The 19,986-nt window shown below is 38.6% G+C and overlaps 1 protein-coding gene across 1 annotated transcript in view; it reads left to right on the top strand.

Moving 5' to 3' along the window:
• ANO4 (anoctamin 4) overlaps positions 1-19,986 on the top strand; it is a 123,818-nt gene that overhangs the window by 43,216 nt on the left and 60,616 nt on the right. Inside the window, exons 5-7 of the mRNA XM_009894415.1 lie at positions 9,723-9,823; positions 13,023-13,067; positions 17,777-17,908. Of these exons, the coding sequence (XP_009892717.1) occupies positions 9,723-9,823; positions 13,023-13,067; positions 17,777-17,908 (278 nt within the window). The remainder of the gene's footprint in view (positions 1-9,722; positions 9,824-13,022; positions 13,068-17,776; positions 17,909-19,986) is intronic.

Raw genomic sequence — 19,986 nt, 5'->3', positions numbered from 1 at the left:
AAAGATAATATTTTTTATTAAGCAAACATCTTCATTACAGCAGTTTCCACAGTGCAAGTGAATTTGGAGAGGGGGATTCTTTGACAGTGTGCGTGTTACCTGTGGCCTTAGTTTCACAGTATCATAGGGATCTCAAAATTCAATATTATTCAGCAAACAATTTTAGGATTAGTACCATCACTTTGCAACATATGCAATCAGATAAAAACTAGTGTTACCTCATTTTATAGCAATGTTGGCTTTCAAGCAAAAGAAGACTTGCTTGTTTTCTGTAGCTCCTCTTGTTAAATCTTCATGTAAAAGCTCTGAACTAGGAGTGCAAATCATCTTTGTCCTCTATCGCATTTATCTGAACCGTTAAAATATTGGGCTCCCTCTGGTGCTGCGTTTCTCTTCTGTGTCATACAGGAGATGTTTTCATCCAACACCTTATGTCAATAGGCACATTGGGTTGGAAACGGGAATGATTGATCAACAGTGGAGCTGATGTTTAGGTGTCATGTATGGACATTCCTTTATCACAACAAATTAGAGCAGTCTAAAGCAAAATCATAGTTTGCCCTTGTCGTATATTGACCTTGTTTCATTTAAAGCACATCTAGCAAATGAAGGGATATGTACAGAGATGCACAAAGGAACCGATATTCTCCTGTCTCAGTTTAGGGACGTTGCATCTTGTCTCCAGTTAAATTCTAATTACGCCACTTTTGCCTAAGAAACTTTTTTTTTTCCTTCTGTTTCTGATGTGTACTTTTTTAACATCATGATGATCTAGTTGTATACAGAAGTCAAATTACTTTCAGCTTAGATGAGCAGAGACAGATGAAAAACCATGTAGACCATCAATTATTAGAAATTTCCTCTCAGCACTAGACTGTAACATTTCTTTTCATGATCAACCTGAAACTGTGACTTGGTGAAGCCAGCACATTAAGATAGATTTGTCTTTATGTCTTGTTGTTTTGCATATTTAATTTTTTGTGGGAAGTCTTACACAGTCTGAGCATGGTTTGGGATTTAGAAAAAGGTAAATCTACCTCATTATATTCATCTGAATTGGGAGCTGAACAGTGATAATCAAGCCTATTCTCACTGTCAAATTTTTCTTTGGAAAGCACTTCCCTTTCAGGTAGTAATGGCATCATATCTGGAGAAATGGCTGCTCTACCATATGCCTTGGCAGATTTGCAAGGCAACTTCCCCTGTAAAATTGTTGTTTACATCCTTTCAACGCATCAGATCACTTGAGTACCTTTAGCAAGACTACAGAGTGCAGTTGCTCAGGAATTCTCTATGGTCATCTTATTAAAGGAATATAACAACTATTTGTACAATGGGTAAGAGGAAAGGGAAAATGGCTTGATCATGCCTCTGCCTTCAGATGAGCTAGGCAGAAGATTTTTGCAGCACTGAGTTGAACAATGTGAAATGAATTACCAGAAGATGACTCCTCAAACTCTTTCCATTTCCAATAATCCTAGCAGTAAGATAAATAAAGCTCAGAAAACTGAGATGTGAGCCAAGGGAATAGGCATTTGAGTTGCCCAGACTATCAGAGTTTATGGGGAACTATAACTGGTAGAATTGTGAATGATTCACGTTCTTCACATGCATCTTTCCCCTTCATTTAACTGAGTCCTGCATTTTCTTTGGTGCCTTTCCTTTCCTGGAAAATGGGGACCTGCCTCAGGTCAGAAGAAGGTGCTGTCAGAGTGGTCTGCTGTGACTTTCCCTTTCCTGCAGAGCAGAGGCACATGTGTGTCCTGCACAACCAGGTATGGTGCAGAGACCCCCCCAGGTGTTGCCAAATGACTTAACAGGTATTATAGTCACATCAGCATGGGATAACACCTGACCTAATTAGCCGTGCTAACATGTGTGTCCACTAACTCCGCTACTCCCTCTCCAGCCAGGGCTCACATCTCGGCCTGTAATTTCTCATGTTGTGGTTATGTAGCTGACTTGAAGAACTTGGGGCTTCATCATGCCCTGTGGACTGAACTAAAGCCTCTCTCCTGATAGTGTCCTTTGGAGTAGTGTCTTCCTTGGCTGTGGTCTTGTTGAGTTCACTGGTGTCTCTCTTTAGAAAGAATTTTGCATTACACTGTCAAACATAGGTATACAGACTGTAAGAGAGAGCTACAGGACAGTTCACTGCATTCTGGGAAGTCTTGACTCTGAAGACTTTGGAGTCTAGGTTGATAGTGATATAAGTGTTTCTTGTCTGATTGTTTGAGCTGAGAAACAAGACTCTGAAGAGGGAGTTGAATGACCAAATAGCTTCATCTTGCTGGAGCATAGGCAGGTGCTCAGATCCTGGGCTGCTGCAAATGCTTCTGCGTCTACATGGGAGGTCAGTGGTGGCCTTTCTGTCCAGACATGCTGTGGTGCCTAGAGAGGTTATGAGGTCTCCTTCCACAGAGATATTCAAAACCCCACAAGCCACTCCAGTTGTCCCTGCTTTGGCCAGGGGTTTGAACTAGGTGACCTCCAGATGTCCCTTCCAACGTCTATTATTCTATGATGCTATGATAAGCAGCTTGTTCAGTTCCTCTAGGTTATTTGCATGCAAAAGCTGTAATAAGCCTGCCTGCACGTTTTGTGTGTTTGATTGATTATTAAGTTTGTGAAATTAACTGTTGGACGAAAAATAAATTGCCCTTTTCTTTGCCAAAGCAATGTTTCTCCAATAAGCCTCTAAAAGTAAACATGAATATTTAATAGACAATTCATTAAATGTAAGTATTTCCTACTTCAAAAAATTATTAATGAGACATAAATCTGTACTGGAAAAATATTGTTTTTGTATTTTACACTTGGGATAAGTCACAAAGGAAGCTGCCTGATAAAATGTAGTTCAATCGTATGATGTATTTTTAATGGCCCGTGGTGTCAAAAGTAAAACATTGTACATAAGAGACCTTTTTAGGCCCATTGTAGTCAAAAAGGTTTGATGATCTCAACTATCGCTGTATAAAATATTAACATTTTTAATCCAGAATTGCAGTATGTAACTGATGTAAAGAGACAATGTCAAATAATGTGTTCAGAAGTAAAAACACATTGTTCTGCTCAGAGGTTTCAGCTATTTGCATTTTTAAATGTGCAAATAATCAATTTCACATGTTTATAATGATTTTCCAGTCCAGAGGAATTAAAAGATACATCCTATCTGTTTGTCAGATAAAATCCACATGATTGGCTATTTTGTCACAGAAATCTTACCTAGATGGGTCAAACCTCTATTCACTCGGTATTTGCTAATGGGATTATCAAGAAATCTTTAATCATTGCCTCACAGTCAGATCAACCTCCTCCATTAAGATAGTCATGCTGCAGGTATTTCTAATCCTTTTCTCTAGGAAGTGGAGTCCAAGTCAGAGGATATTATTTCCATGGTAGATTTACTACATCTAAGTTACCTTACTGTGAGAGCCATCCTGTGGATTCAGGTGACATTAGTTAGAATTAAAGACATCCTTTCTCATGTTGTTTTCTTATCTCAAAGGAATTTGCATCTCTCTATTGCAGATTGTAATCTCATCATTGGACAGGAAACTTGAGCAATGAGATAGTATTTGCATTTTACTTCTACTCAGGTAATCCACCCTGTTCTTGAAGTTGCCCTCCCACTCAAACATTTTTGTCTACATGAAAGGACATTTGCAAACATTTCCCCTTGTTACTAACTCTGTTCTGTTCCAGCACTGAAATCCTGTCAACTGCTGCCAGAAATTAAGCACTGTAACAATGACACCTGCTCTGAGTTGGATTAGATGACACATTGCCTGAATGCTGGCAATAGGCAGCCACCTGCCTACATTACTGACTCCACTGGAGCTGAACCTCTGGAAGTATTTTGCAAAGTGAAAATAAAGCTTTATCCCATCACCAATTTTTTTCATGAGATTTCATATAAAAATAATCTTAAATTTAAATCATGTGACTGTCTCCTTATATCAAGTTATTCTATATTTTATATGTCAGTGTCCTCTTATGTCAAAATTGTTTTATTAACAGCTTCCTATTTATTCGTTAGGTCTTTCTATTTTCACTTATTTTCATCCTTACTGCTTTTTCACTACAGTTTCTTGTAAGTCAAAAGCTTCTTAAAATCCTAATTAAAATGTGAGCAGTATATTCCCCTTTTTCACTAAACCTCTACTTTGACTGAAAGTATATATATGAAAGATATTGGCACTGTTATTTACTAGATTCCTCTGATCCATGAACATGGAGGTTAATGTTTGTGAGTATGTAATATTTTCCCTGAAACTGGACGTATATTGACAGTATCTAAGTAATTACCCAATGGTAATATATGCACTTTTGAAAAGTATTGGCAGCCTATTACTGCTGCTTTTCCAGTTCTATGGAATTACCCTTGTGAATTTACATTTACTTTGGTTTTGCAGAGGAAGAATGGTTTAATCAACTAAAATTTGCTGGGTTTTGTTTTTGCACTTAATTCACTCCACATGGCAAATCAATCTGTGCTGTTAACATAACAGAGTAACTCTCAAAAACAGTGGAACCTGCAGCAGTTACTATTTACTACTCTGCACTCAGACATCATATGGAGCTTGATTATAGAGAGAATTGTTACTAGAGGAAGGATGTTGATTTTCTCTCCTTTTCTGGCTTTTCCTGCATTATGGTCTTAACAGAAATAAGCTGTGTTTGCCGAAAATTAAAGAACCGTTCCCATTCTGGCTTTTTATCTTGCCTTACCAGGGTCTTGCTAAAGCAGGCAAAGTTTAATTCTGGTTCTGGATCTGTTTCAAAATCTTATTTATCTCCTTTAACTTTTATGAGGAAGGCTTTAAAAGATGAGGAGGGCCCCGATCTTGAGTATTTTTCTCTTAAATAATAATAAGGAAAACACCTTAATGGTAAATCCTGATTTCTTTTCCCTATTGACATGCATACATAAATGAGAGCATTGGTTTTTTGCAGTTGCCTCTCTAGTAGCCTCAAGGCAAATAAACAGTTATACCATTCAGTTGAAGACACTGTCATTTTATCCTTCTTCAAGGTTACATGCTGTGAATCTCTTTCCTCTACTTTCTTAACTTTTAGACTCAAGAAATGCTTGTATTAAGGTGAGTCCTACAGTTGTTTTTGTCTTAAAATGACTTGACAATATTATTGATAATGAACCACAAAAAGTCATTGTTGGAGGAGAATGTTCAAGAGGGTATTTGACAAAAGATACTAATCTCCAGCCTTGATCCTGGAAGACAGCCTGCAAATACAGCAAAATGTGAGCTTCTCAAGAGATGTTCAATGTCAGCATAACTTTGATTCCATTCAGACTAACAATGATAACTTCAGAACAAGCAGAGCCAGGTCAACAGTGAATATATGTATTTAAATCCTGCCATCAAAAGGACTTAGAATGCCTGCAGGAGTACATGTGAGTTTAATAGCCAGGACTTAAATTAAACAGCAGTTAACACCACTCTGTGCCCACTTTCAGAAAGAGAATGAGAACCTGCCCTTTACAAGTTTTCCTTGGCCTCGGTGATGACTGCAACTCACCAAAGCGGGTGTTTATGCTTTTGGAGTTACATAAATGGCCCCTACTTTAGTCTCTCCCACTCCTGATGTAGTGATACTGGAGAATAATACGGAGCTTTGTTTATAAACATGTTTGTGGTTGATTTGTTTTCTTTGGGAAATACGGAGTCTGTATGAACTTATTGGTAAAAGAGAAAGGTAGTCTTGCCAGAAGGGCAAATCTATAATATGTGGGCCTATGGTACTGCTTGTATTCTAGGATTGGCGGCAGCAGTGATATGGTACTAAAGTGATTTGTCAGTGAAGCCAGAAAGTTTGGAAATTAGTGAATATATCTGATACAGAGATATGGACTATAGAAATTTGTGATTACCAAATACTGATCTAATATTTTCAGGAATTATGGAATATAATTTCCAGCTCTAGAAGGGGGTTGGAGAATGGAAAGAAGAAGGAGAGAAAAATCACAGCTTGTGATAAATAGTAGATTAATGGCACTGAAGACTGAAACTCACTGGATATTGACTATCTGTAACCCAGACTCTGGTGATCCGAGTTCTACCACACAAACCTGTTTTGAAGATCAGGGTTCAATTAAACCAAATGCACCTTGCTAATGCTTCTCAATCAGAATAATAACGTTTAAAAAGTTCTTGTAAGACACAAGTTGTTTGATAAAGAATGCTGTCTTTGCACTGAACAGTTTGAATTTTCATGAATTTTCATGCCTAGAAACTTGTCGTTTTCACCCAGTATTTCTCTGGAGAAGAGTAGTGTTCTTCCGTAGAAAACATTCTTTTCTCCAGCCAGTTTTAGTAAGAGGGTTTCCCAGAGGCTGTGAAATCTTTGCCTGTGGAGATATTTAGGACTCAATGGGACAAGCCCCTGAGCAACCTGATCAAAGTTGGCCCTGCTTTAGCTAGGGTGTTAGCCCAGGTGACCCCTAGAGGTCTCTTCCAACCTACGTTAGTCTGTGATTCTCTGAGTCTCTTGTCACACTGGGGTTGCACTGCTCTGAAAACCAGCAAGAATGTTATTACTGACCCGAAGAAAATCTGTTTTGCTATGGGTATTCCTCCTCAAGAAATCTGTTTGAAACAACTAATTTATTTGCACGTTGGTGACCTGACAATTATTGTACGGCGATAAGTCTATACACACTGGTGCTGCAGGTCAGTCCAAACAGTTCTTCCATTTTTGTGTTTGCAAATTAGCTTATCTCATTTTCCCCTTGATTCCTCTATTTTTCTTTCTTCATCATCTAGACATCACTTTCTAGCAGATTGCTCATGTCAATAGTCGTCTTATTTAAATTTCCAAGGGGAACAATGTTATATTGATTTTTGTTTGCGTGTTCCCATAATGTGAAATTGAGTTTACTTCTCCAAACCATTTAATGAGCCAAGCCTCAAAAGTCAATTACAACAGAAGAATGCTCCTCTTCTCTCAATGAAACATTTAGAAGCTGAAGGATATTGTCTCTAAATACTCATCTAACAAACAGACTTTAGGACTCCATTCACTAAAGTATTTTTGTAACTAAGATGATACTCTTGATACTTTTTTCAGGTATTTTGATTAGCTATTTTCTCCTTAGATTAAGTGAATGTGACATTTCATTCAATTATTCCTCCATCTGGATTAGTTCTTCTCTTTCCCATCTTGTTTTTCTCAGGCTTTCTTAGTGCTTTCCTTTATGAACACTTAACATGAGCAAACCCAAGAGAAATGGATTTCTGTATTAATAATTTAGCATTGTTATCTCTTTCTTCTGAAAAGAACTGAACGTTCCGAACGTATTTTGATTAGATCTTCTGTTGACAAAGCTGATAAAATAACATTACAAAATACAGAATAAAAATAGTCTTTATACATCTGTGTTGTGATAACTATATGGAAGATTTTCGTGTTTCTGTGTGAAAACATGTAACATATAGGAACATAGAAACATAACATAGAGGAAGATAGTGTTCACTTGTGAAACAGCATCTCACAAGTCATGTTACTGTGGCTGCCACATCCAGTACGACATAAACTACAATATGCTGGAAAATGCCTATAAGCTTTGTGTTTAACAGCCATCACTAAATTTACAGGCTGTTATTAATAAAATTCCTCCATTTCTCAAATTTTATTGGTGTGTCAGGACCATAGTTTCCTTCTGTATATTGGGCTTATTAGACAGTTCTTTTGAGTTGTGGTGGATTTTGTTTGGTTTTTTTGATCTGAACTGGTTATGACAAAATTGCCAGTCCACTGCTTACTTAACCTTATCTTTGAGAGAGTAGTTTGCAAGAAATTTTTAGAGCAGCAGAACTTAGTCTTGGTTTTGTGGTGTCTATTGCTAACGTCTCAGGGAAAATAAAAGATAATTTGTGAAATGTACCTATAAAGAAAAACATCATTAGAGGACTGATTTAGAATCCGTAAAAGTCAATGGAAAGAGTCCAACTGAATTCACTGTCTCTGAAGCATGTCGCTTGGGGGTATTTTGTTGCTGTTGTATCATTTCACGTTGAAATATTTTTCAGAAAGTCATCAGCAAAAGAACAACAAATTTTTTTTTTCTGCAGTTTTTAATATCAGGAAGTCACTTGTTCCATTATACACTAAATCTATTTTTTTCATGCAGCCCAATAGTACTTTGGGTACAAATGTTTCTCTGTGTCCATTTTTGAGGATTATGATATTCTATTTGTTTTTAAAAATCTTAACTGTCTAGTGACTGGGTTGGAATTTTTTTTCTTTTTTCTGGGCTAAAGAAAATCATATATATGTATCTTCACTGTTGAAGCTTTCCTTCCTATCACTTCACAAACTAGTAATAACATTGTAGCTACTCTAAGGATATTAACACGCTATAGCAGTTTCAATAATTTCAGCATCTGTCAGGACAGTGGAGGTAAGAATCAAACAGGCATCAAAAGCAAAAATATCAACCTCACACCCATGTAGTCATTGTAGCTTCCAGATAAACAATACTAGATTTAAGAATTCCCAGTAAGGTGTGTTAACCAAGAATTAATGTGAGAAATACTGAATATAGTACAATGTCTAAAAAATGAGGAAATCATACCTAAAGCCAACTAACAATTTTCTTGCCTGCTTTTCTCAGTCTTCACACCTTCCTTTTCTCACACCCTGTACACCTTTACCCATTTCCTGGGTATTCCTTGAACTCAGCCTGTAGTAGTTGTCCCTCTTAGTGTGATCCACTCAGTTGTCTAAAGCTATATTGTATGCAATTTTATGAAAATTTCATTGATTTTCATTAGAATTTGAACAACTATCTTCCAGTATTAACACGCAGCTGCCTGGTCTGAAGTTGGCTTCCCCCTGCTGTAGCTTCCTTGTAAAGCACTATTTCTCTTCCTGAGTGCAAACAGCTAAATTTCTCCCCTTCTCTTTACTGCATATTCTCTGTTCTTCACCAAACAGTGCTCTGTTAGGTAACAGCTGTTCTGGTGTGCATACCCTACATAAAGCTCTCTTCATGCTACGCACAACCCATAGAAAAGAAGATGGTAGGACTGCAAAGAGATCTTGCTGGCATAGTCATGGCTCTCGACCTTCCTGGGCAACAAATCTGTACCTTATTATGCTGTGAGCAGCATCAGATTTCCTTTTTCCCGCTGGCTTTAGTTCTAACATTCAGAATTCATGTGGCCAAGAGGGAAGCTGGAGGAAGGGAAGCTGGAGACCACACCTCTGTAGCTGGAACTTCATTATTTGTCCGTGTGGGGCAACAAGGATAAGACCACCCTGTCATACAAACTTTTCTCGATTGCTAAATGTGCCTCCACACATCTGTGCTTCTGTGTGAGCACAGAAAACCAAGTCAATTGGCAGAATCAGATCCTGACTTGCCATTTGATGTTAGCTGAAGTTCAGGACCAAGCTTCCAGATTCCGATTTACCCACCAACCTTATTCCCACCCCATGCTTGGGTAACCCACAAGTGCATGTCAGCCTGCCCTCCGTGTCCTCTTTTCCATGTGAAGGAAACACACATGCAGCATAGAAGGGAGTCACAACATGGCTTTCAGGAAACCGGAGGGAAAATTTAGTTCACAAAATGCAGGTAGAACTACCCATGCTTGAGGAAGAATCGGGAAGTGGGAGGGATGACTACTGACCACAGTTTCTTTCTTTTTTTGCTTGAAAAATTAAGCCCTGGTGGCTGTTTTGTTTTTCTTTTGCAGTCATCTCTAACAAACAGTGACATCATCTTTGTGAAGTTGCATGCCCCTTGGGAGGTCCTGGGCAAATACGCTGAACTAATGAATGTAAGAATGCCTTTCAGGTAGGTGTAGTTGTCTTTTGTCTCAACGTCCAAAGTCACACTATACTGTAAAACTAATGTAATAATAACACCAAAATGCACATGGAAAAGCTCTTCTATAAGATACCACACATCTTTAGAAAATATAAATGGAGTACCTTAGATACCATATTCATTGCTGTTTCTTCTTAATGCCTGCAATTTCAGTACAGTACTGGTTTGAAATTAAGGTGAGCTGTAGCAGTGCAGCTGTTTTCATGGGGTATTCTATCCTTAGGCCCTTTAACCCCTTCAATGCTGGAGCCCCCTGCATACTTGTGCGCTGCTGTTTTTTAAATGGACATTTCATTGAAATCAATGGGAGGTCAAGAAGATCCAGGTACGTAAGGCAGCACAGAAGGTGCATGTCTGTTGGACGTATCTGGTATGTTCAGCACCTGTAAATTGCTTGTATAGTGTGTAATTATGGAAATACAGATTATAAATAAGTATCCCATCTAGTAGGACAACAATTCAGACTATTAATGCTTCTTTCTGTGGAGAAAATAAAGAACTTATATTAAATGCTACTGATAACCAAATTCATTCCACACTGTCATTCAGATTAATTTTTATCATTTATTAAATATTATTTGCATGTTGGGCTATGAAATTTTCTATGTAAAATATTCATTTTTACTCTGCTGGTTATCAGAACTGTTAAAATAGCATAAAGACTTCCACTGGAACTGACCAAAACCCATGAACTGAGAGGTCTTGATTCTTCTTTCAATTAGCAGGGTTTATAGATGCATAACTCCATTGATTTTAATGGAATTACTCCTGAACAAGAAAAGGATCAGACCCAGAATATGCAACTAGTGAGTTGGTGTCCTTTGTAGGATTTCTTCTGTTTTCTTCTTACTTAAGGATGAAAAAAGCCTCTGTATGAGACAAGCTGTAGCAGTACAGAACTTGCTAGGAAAAATGGATATGAATTAAGGACAAAGTTGCAGGCTTATTCAGTATGTATATTGGTTTTCACTTTCACAGCAAATCTTCAACTGTTCTTTCTTGTGCTTTTAGTGCTAAAGAGAGAAATTGAAATGCTATCACAAGTTATTTCAAGATGTTCATATTCTTTTAAAAAAGTGTTCTAGCCATAGAAACAATGGGCTGGGCCAAAAGCGTACCTCCTTTGACTTCTGTGGCATTCCTTGAGATGAACCTGCCCCAGCAGGAGGACAAGGTTTCATGATTAAGAAATATACTAGGAGCTCAGATTTTAGACACTGTTAGCAGCTTGTTCTTTCCGGATCTGAAGTCCCTGTTTTGAAATCTGTCTCTCAGCAGATAGCAAAGTAGATGCCATACAGATTATATAGAAAGCATCGAAAATACTAAAGGTTTCTTGACCTGCTTCAGGACCACGGCTTCATTCTTTCCACATCCACAGAGAGAGAACTATTACAGTATTGTTAAGAGGAAATCATGGTGATTTACAAATGTCTGCTGGGTAGGCTCTTAAATTTTATTTTAGGAGCAACAGTACTGTTTACCATTTAAAAACAAGGACCAGCGTTTTACATCATGTCCCCTAGTCTAGACTGCCTGTTTCCAGGTGCCCTTGTCTAACCCCTTGCTTTAAAAGCTGCCAATTGCTTGCAGCTCCTGATATTTTAGGTTGGAATTGTCCAAGGTCCACACAACAGCGAATAAAATCCTTGCTGCTTCAAAACAGGGGTGCCAAAACAGTGGATACCTCTGAATATTTGCAGCAAAATCAAGAGCTGGATGGCATCTTCAGAAACACTTAGCTTTGACCCTTCTCTGCTCCTGCTAAGTAGAGCAAGATAAATAACACTATCTTGTGGAGAAGTTGGCCAAAGTAGGCTGGGCAACATGAAATTGTTTTGAAAATTTCACTTCATCAGCACACTATGGACACCGATAATAAAAATAATGTCAAAATATTATGCGCTATTTAAATTCTAAGTTCTGAAAACTGACCTGGAATACTAATCAGGTTTTTCCTATAGTTTATAAAGCATCAGTGCTGTCTTATTTTAGAAAGCGTTTAACCATTCCTGCTTTCAAGACACTAACAACATTCCTACAGTACATTTAATATACACAAATATTCAGAATATGTGTGATGTGAGCCCTTCATTTTCCGTAAGTGGTACAGTTCAGCATTACATGATGGAACCTCTCAGAATACATAGAAACCACCTTGATTTAGCAATGACCTTCAGCGGATGACAAAGTCAGCCTCGGGAGGAGGAAACCGGAGTTCAGGCAGACACCCAAATCTTCCAGTAAGGAGTATCAGTCCCAAACCCACACCTAAAAGCCCTCAGCTTTTCTGAACTCTCATGAAGATGAGATCTCTCTGCTGAAGGTGATGGGTCAAATCCTGATAGCTGTGGGGTTATAGGCATGTAGGAGAAGAACAAGAGCTGCCAGCAGCAGAGTGGGACAGGAGGTGGACTCCCGTTTCTGGATCTACACAGGATGGTTAGGGGGCTGCTCTGCCCTGCAGGACTGGTCAGGAAGAAGGCCAAGAGTGTGGTCAGCATGTGTCTGCTCGTGCACCCTTGTCTGCTCACTTGTTCCCCATACGCACGCTCACACAGCTTATTGCACTGACAGCAGAAATCAGCTGTGCCTGTACAAAGTGCAGAGGGAGCGGCTGCATACCCGGGGGGAGTGGGGGCAAGTACATACTTATTTGCTTGTGTAGCCTATATTCTGTTTCAAGGGATGTTACCCCAACAGCAAGCACTGGTCCCAGTTGATACTGCATGTGTTATGGCATATTGCAGCATCAGGTACCACTTTCCTGGCTTTTCTAAGTGATTTCCCCTTGTATTTTACCAAATGTGGATTTAACCATTCACTAGTGGATGTGGGATAATTTGTACACATTTGTATCAGCCCTATGGAATTCCAGCAACAGTTCAGGGACTTCTTTAAAGTAGAAACAGCTTTGGGTCCCCATCTTTCACACATGACAAAATAGCAGAAAAGAAGACAATGGGAAAATTATGACCTTCTTGCAATTCAAATGCCACCAGAGTCTGTGTGGCTTCCAGTGACAGTTCTGTTAATCTCTCTTTTAGTCTCTTCCTCCACCTCTTACAGGCTTCTGTCTTCAATCTCCTTTCCTTCCTTGCTAGTTCATACTGTAACTGACGATGGGTTTTCTTCTCGACTGGCTTCATTTTTGCTGTTCTTCCAGGAGAAAAATCTATTACCTGCACCGCCGATACAAGTTCATGAATAGGTGAGTACAATTCTTGTGCCAGTCCAGTTTACGTTCATTTGAACTCAATAACAAAAATAATTGTTAAGGTCAAGCTGGAAGGAAAGGTTTATTAGCTATGTTTGTAGGAAGGGTGGAGGAAGTGATTGCACACAAGGACATCTGCAAAAACAAATACAGAAGTTGCATTTTTAAGGCATCTGCAATGTAAAAGAGGCATTTTATGCGTTGCCTTTATTAGGAATAAGGAGATATTTTTCGATTGGTGGAGTCTTTTAAAGAAGAATAAGTGTGTTAATGCAAACAATACATCTCTTCATTTTCATGTAGCTCATTAGTGAGTTTCTCGGGGTTAAAATACCACAGTTACAGCTTTTTTTCATTTCCATGCAACTTGCTTACTTGTAATAGCGATGGCATTATTTATTTATTGCTTCCTCTGTTGGGTTGCTTAGTACTTGACCGAAGTCCCTTTGGTAGACAGGAAGGCAACGAACCAGGTTCATCTCTGGTATAACGTTATGACCTTGAAAGATGAATATTTTTCAAGACTCTTTGAAGTGCTTTCACTCAATTATTAAGTATCTTTAAGGTTATCTTTGATGCCTGGTTTGTGTCTAACAATGCAACGAAAAACTTTCAAGGCTGCAGTTCGCTTTTTCTTTTTGACACCTTGGACAATTAAATGAAAATGTCTCCAAAAAGCCTAAAAAATGCACAGGCTTGGAAAAGACCAGATCATATGTTGGCATTTAATGCCACAGTGCTGTTGATGCAGGTTTCAAAAGGGTCTAGCATTTGATTTACTGTGTCGCTCTGAGGTCAGTGGAAATATTCCTTTGAACCTCTGACAAAGAATTAAATTTGAAAAATCTTCATTCTGGAGTAAACAGCTGTATCACTTTGCAGATAATGTCAGTAGATGAACATCCATGGGAAAATAAATCACATATTATGACTCTGCTGTATAAGCCTATTAAAAAGCATTTTATATATTAAATTCCATGACAGTGTGCTGGTGACTTAAGAGTACCAACATTGATCTCACATTATAGTATTTGCTTCGTTATATTAGTAAGCAGCAAATGGGCTCGTTGTAGAGTTAAGGCATTTTATCTAGTCAGCACAGGCTAATAGATGCACACAATTCTTCTAAAACTTGTTGATGCTCCCCACTTTCCATCCCCACCTTACAGTAAATACTATAGCGTCTGTTAACTTTGGGATTTGTCTTGATTTTAGTTAAGACATGGCTGCTTTGACTAAAGCAATAGATAGGAAGGAGTAGGTGAAGATTCTAACATTTATATGTGGTGTATGAAATTCTGCTTCACATTCATTTTCTTATGAGTCGGGATGCAATTTGAAGTCAGTATGGAAACAGGTATGATCTTTTTCTGGTATTTTAGTTCTTGAGTGATGAGAACACTTGGCTAAATTCAATTTTTATGTTCAGGTCTATAAATAGCTACTTGAGGCGGAAAAGCTATAACTGAATAGTCCCAGTGGGGAAAAAAGAAACCATATTCAGCTTTATTTTCATTTATGTGAAACTCAGATATACAGCTGCAATAAAAGTGTCTATTTCCTCCACTCCTAGTTCAGTGAGGATTAGAAGTAACTGAAGCCTTAGTCCATTTTTTGATCTGAGCCAAACTTTATATTGACATTCGGGTAAAATTTATTTTAAAGAGGACTTTTGTTACAAGGCAAAGCGCAGAGCAGCTCACTTGCAACTTGTCAACCTGACTTGAATTTTCTCTCTGAAAAATTCTAGTGATCTCAAAATTTCAAATAGCAAAACTCCCCTAATACATTTTAGAGGAAAGGAGGGGTATCAGGTACCTATACAGTACGTGCATTGTGGTTAAAATTTAAACTAAGACAATATCTAGCACTACAATGTCTGCGTAAAGCTCTATCAAAGCTGACCCACAAATAAAAATCAGTCTCGATTCAAAACTTCTTTTATTGTCCTCACTTCCTCTTTCTTTTGAAAAAACAATTCTATCGCTACCTCTATTCCTAGTGAGAAAACAGTTTCTTTGAAAAGAATTTGAGAAACCCTTTGTGTGAGTTAAGCACAGTAAGTATCTTCAGAAAGAGGGCACTGAGTGAACACTAGACTTCTAGAGCAGGGGCAGGATTGAAGTGGAAGAGACTGTCTTTGAGACATTGTGTGAGTTAAAAGAATTATTTTTTGCCTTATGAGGGTAACAAGTGTTTTTAAAGAAGGAATTTAAGAAGGATATTATTATCAGATCTTCCACTCTCGTCTTTCATTGTGGCTAACTCTACAGTGGCCCATCACTCCATGCGCTCTATTGTTTTGTGTAGGTTGCTCTGCTTTCCAAACACTGTTGCCCTATTCAGCTGAGTATATAAGCTTCTCCATAAGAGAGTAAGGCATGGATTAGCCTTGAAGAAGTGATAAAACACCGTAGATTTTTAACACTTCGTGTCTGTGTTTGTTAGCACAAACACCACTCTCTCAGCTTTTTTTGAGAGAGATATACTGCTATAGAGTACAAAGCCTGCACTGCTGGCTGATGGCACTGTTGGGGTAAGCTGAAGGCAATTTAAGAATTTTGTAATTTTTCTTTTCCAAGGAGATAACCAGTTGTTTTTTTCCCTAGGGATGGCTTTGCCATAGTGTATGTTCTGGGCCTTGCAGCAAAGCTTTGCAGCCTTCTCAGACCTGTTTGCCAGCAGGCTCACTGAGCCTGCCAAGTAATCTGAGTCTTGGGAATGGCAAACCAGTCAAATTCTGGGTGCCCTCAGTGAGGAGCCAACATGAATAATTCATTGCTCTTAAGTGGGGAAAGCACTCCGTGCCTGCATGCCTGGTGTGATAAACCTGCAGCACGCCTATCTCAAATGTGCACATTGACTTGCAGGATGAATGGGAAAGGATTGCAGATTAGCAAGGGTGTTAATAGCTTAGAGAATTCAAACGATTTATTTAGCAAACAAGCATGGAACGGATATTTAGAAAACCCTTCTGCCTGATTCCTCTTCCTTTTCCATACCCAGAGTCAGTAAGCCTACTGAATATACAGTAATACAGAGCTTGTGGCCTTTACAGAGGAAAGACTGGAAGCAGAGACAGGGAATTCCCCTATAGAGAACTTACTTTTCCCTTGTCATTCCTATCAGTGTCTGCACAGAGTAGCTCAAGGCTGTCAGGCTGGATGCTGCAACTGGAGAGTTATGGTTGGTCAGACCCTTTACAACCCTAGATCTGACATCTCGCCTGGACTCGGGCACGGACATTTGCAAACTACCTCCTCATGTGCTCTGAACTGCTGTGCCAGTGCAAACACTGCCCATGAAGAGTTTCTGATTTAGTCTTATGTTATGTTTGCATACACATTCCAGTTCTTCCAAACAGTCCTGATGGTAAATAACGTCCCCTGACATACAGTATTCCCAGAATGAGAATACACAAATGTTACCAAAGCAAGTAGAGCTAATTCAGTTACAATTTTGAAATGTGTCCATGTTTAAAAATTAGCATGAACATTCTTGTCCAAGAAAAAAATATCCAACGGGAGAAGTTTGAATATTCCAGGAAATATTATATGTATTTTAAATGGAAGTATGTAATAATTCATGTCACTTTCCCACACACTCAGCTGCTTGGGTAATGGATTGCCCTCCCTCAAAAGTGACTGTGCAGCGCCCACGTTTGCTGGTCATAGAGTTATTGCACTGACTTCTGTCAAAAGAAAAGAAACAACTACATTTCCAGTCCTTGAACTTCACCCAGAACTGGACTTAAACTTCAAAGGATGTCCAGTCATGCCCTTTATCTCCAGCCCTGGAAAGAGTCATTCAGTGACAGAAATATGTGCATAGTCCATGATTTGTAGTCTATGATTTTTGCAGGCAGGGATCACTGATCAGGACTTGAAGGTGTCAGGAACTTCTGAGAGAGTAGGGCTCGTTGTGCCAGACATGTCTCATCTTTCTTATGTGTTTTTCGTTATAACGTGTTAGTTCAGATTTGAATTTTGTTTAAATTGTCTTCTCCAATCATCTCTGCTTCTTCACTTTCCCTTCATTTCAGTGTTCATCTTTGCATGAGTGCACTTGCAATTAAATCTGCCCTTTCTCCACCTTGATCTTAGTTTGCTTTCACCTTCTAAATGTAAAAATCTGTGTAGCAGTCACCTGTTAATCTATATACTGAATATACTGGTTTCATGGAGGTTGTAGTACTGCAAGACACTACAGTTGAACCAAATGAACATAGTAGCCTATTTTTTATAGCATCAATTGCAAGGTAAGAATCCGTACAGAGAGCAGTAAAGGGATGCAACTTGCTAGGGTTCAGCTGCCAAAGCTCGCTGTCACAGTCTCTGCTGTTCTAATGTTTATACGTCCAAATTCTAATGTGTCAATTAAACCTGAAATTTAAACTAACTGAAAAGCTGCGAAATAAAGGTTTAGAGAGTTGCCAAGAGCTTGAGACGATGTAAAGCATCATGTACTATCAGCAATGCTTTTCTGTTGAGACAAAATAAGATGCTCGTCCGCTGAAAGCTGGTTGTTAATAATCAAGTTCAGCATGTATAATTCGGTCTACCTCAAAATAGTCAAAAGACATTGCTTCTTTTCCAGTTGTAAATATTAAGTGGCCTAGTTTGCCAGCATGTGTTCTTTGTAAGTGTTCTGTCATGTAATGAAAGCACAGAATCTCAAATGCTCACACTTTTCATGTGCTGCAGGATCGAGAAACAAATAAGCAGGTTTCGAGGATGGTTACCTAGAAAGCCAATGAAACTGGACAAGGAGACACTGCCAGATCTGGAGGAGAATGACTGCTATACCGCTCCATTCAGCCAACAAAGGATCCATCAGTGAGTATTTTATTATATCCTAATTACAAGATGAAAACTTTTCCTCCTGGATTCACCTTGGAAAAAATCAATTTCTTAGTTCACGTCTTAAAGTCTAGAGCCTTCAAATTAGTTCTTTGTCACACAAAGCGAGAAATGGAGAGGCCTGAAAGAGCATAAAGTCTGTCTGCGTTTCTAATAACTAAAGGTCCAGCTCAAAACTAAAAGAAATCAATAGAAAAGTACCTCTTGATTCACTGGAAATTCAATTACATACCTAAAGTAGTCAAATGGCTAATTCTCTTTTGGGTCAGAACTGCAGTTGTTCTTTGTCTCTTAAAGGTGTGATTAAAACTTCTTTTTCAGCATTACTGTGTCTTTAGCATAGTCAAAATTAGTCCTTCAAACAGTGATGGTCAAAATAAACTGACACTGCATTTCATTCCTAATTGTGACTGTAGAACAAGCAGAACTCTAAAGGTAGCAGAGAATGTCATTTTGCCTGTAGTTCTCTATCTTTTACTTTTATGGAAGCAAAACTGCTTGCAAAATGCCAGTGTTAAAACCTATCAGTGACACTTGTCCAAGCATACCAATGGCACCAGTATTGCACCAATATCACTAGAGAAACCATTTGACTACTAGAAGCCTTTATTCACCTGCAAAATGCAAAATAAAACCCACGTGACTTTCAGGTCCCATCTTGAATTTCAGGACTGTCAAATTTCAGAGAAAGAGGGTGACTTATGGGTACTTACAGTGTTCATGATACTGGAAACAATCACCGACTACCTAAGAACAAAATCACAAAGAATAGGCAGCACTGAGTAGGGTACTGACAGAAGACTCATGTGACACAGAGTGAAGTACAGGCAGCTCAAAGTCTGAAATATGTGATTTTATACAGGGAGAAACCAAGCTGAGGTAGTGCTTTTAAATGCCTCACTTTGAATGAACAATTTTTCAGGGATTAGATGTATTAGCTGCAATAGGAATGAATAAAGTAGACCTCCTCTGCCATAAGTAGTGTCTTTCCAAATATAGCAGAAAATCAACACCAGGTGCAAATCTCCAGGAAAATTTCAGTAGAAGTCTGCTCCTAGCATCACTCACCAGCCAGGGTCATGTCCACTAAGTATCTGTGCCCTGAATAGACATAAGTTCAGTCTACAGCGTCTTCCAATGCTTCAGCAAAAAGATGAGTCAGTTATTGTGCCCTGCGAGCGGAAGAGTAGGTGCAAATTAGTTCAAGAATAGACCAGTGATAATAAAAAATGAAGAAACTGGGGTGTCTGGACTGATATTTTTATTAATAGTAATATTAACTATTAACTTCCCTTAAAATTACAGCACGTAAGAAAGGGGTTTTGTGGCTGGAAGGAGAATTGGCGTATATGAACCAGAATATTTTTTTAATTCTTCTGCCTTGCTCATGTTTGTGTTGGTAAACTGCCAGGAGGGGTTTATTAAATACTGTGTTGGTTTCATTAACATTCCCGCTGTTGTCTGGCACTTCTTTTACATCACTGCAGACTTTGAAGCCCTACTCCCCAGCAGGCCTGACATTTTCTCTTTTGCTTTCTGTGTAGTCTTCCTTTACTTTTGTGCTGGGACTGAATAAATGCTGGGTGAGCTGCTCTCCTTCTCCCAAAAGGTTCTGGCTCTGACAGGATTCTTGTGCTCCCGTCATGCTCCAGCCTATTGGCTGTGTCTGTCTTATTCTGCTTCACTAGAATTTGGAAATATAATGACTTGTTCGATATTCGTCTAGGGAGTTGCATGCAGGCATTTGAATTGTTTCAAGAATTTCAGGGTATGTTGGGAAGCAGAACATTTCAGGAACATCTTTAGTATGTGCTTTTAATCTTTGATTGTGCCGAGCAGATATCAAATAATTGGAAATGTAGAGTTCAAAAGAATTATTTTATTAGTATCAGTAAACAGTCAATGTCTATTATGTTTGGGTTCACTTACCTTGTACAGATTTCTTCTTTGTGCAAATTGGTGCTTATTCCAAGATATACCTAAACATTCTATTGAAAGACCTGTATATAATGAGCCAATAAGTAAAGATGCCCACCTATCCCCAAACGTAGGGA

This window comes from Charadrius vociferus, unplaced genomic scaffold (genome assembly GCF_000708025.1).
Source record: "Charadrius vociferus isolate BGI_N301 unplaced genomic scaffold, ASM70802v2 scaffold871, whole genome shotgun sequence".
In the NCBI taxonomy this organism is placed as follows: Eukaryota; Metazoa; Chordata; class Aves; order Charadriiformes; family Charadriidae; genus Charadrius; species Charadrius vociferus.
The sequence above is the reverse complement of the archived record's forward strand: the minus strand, read 5'-3'. Positions and strand labels throughout refer to the sequence as shown.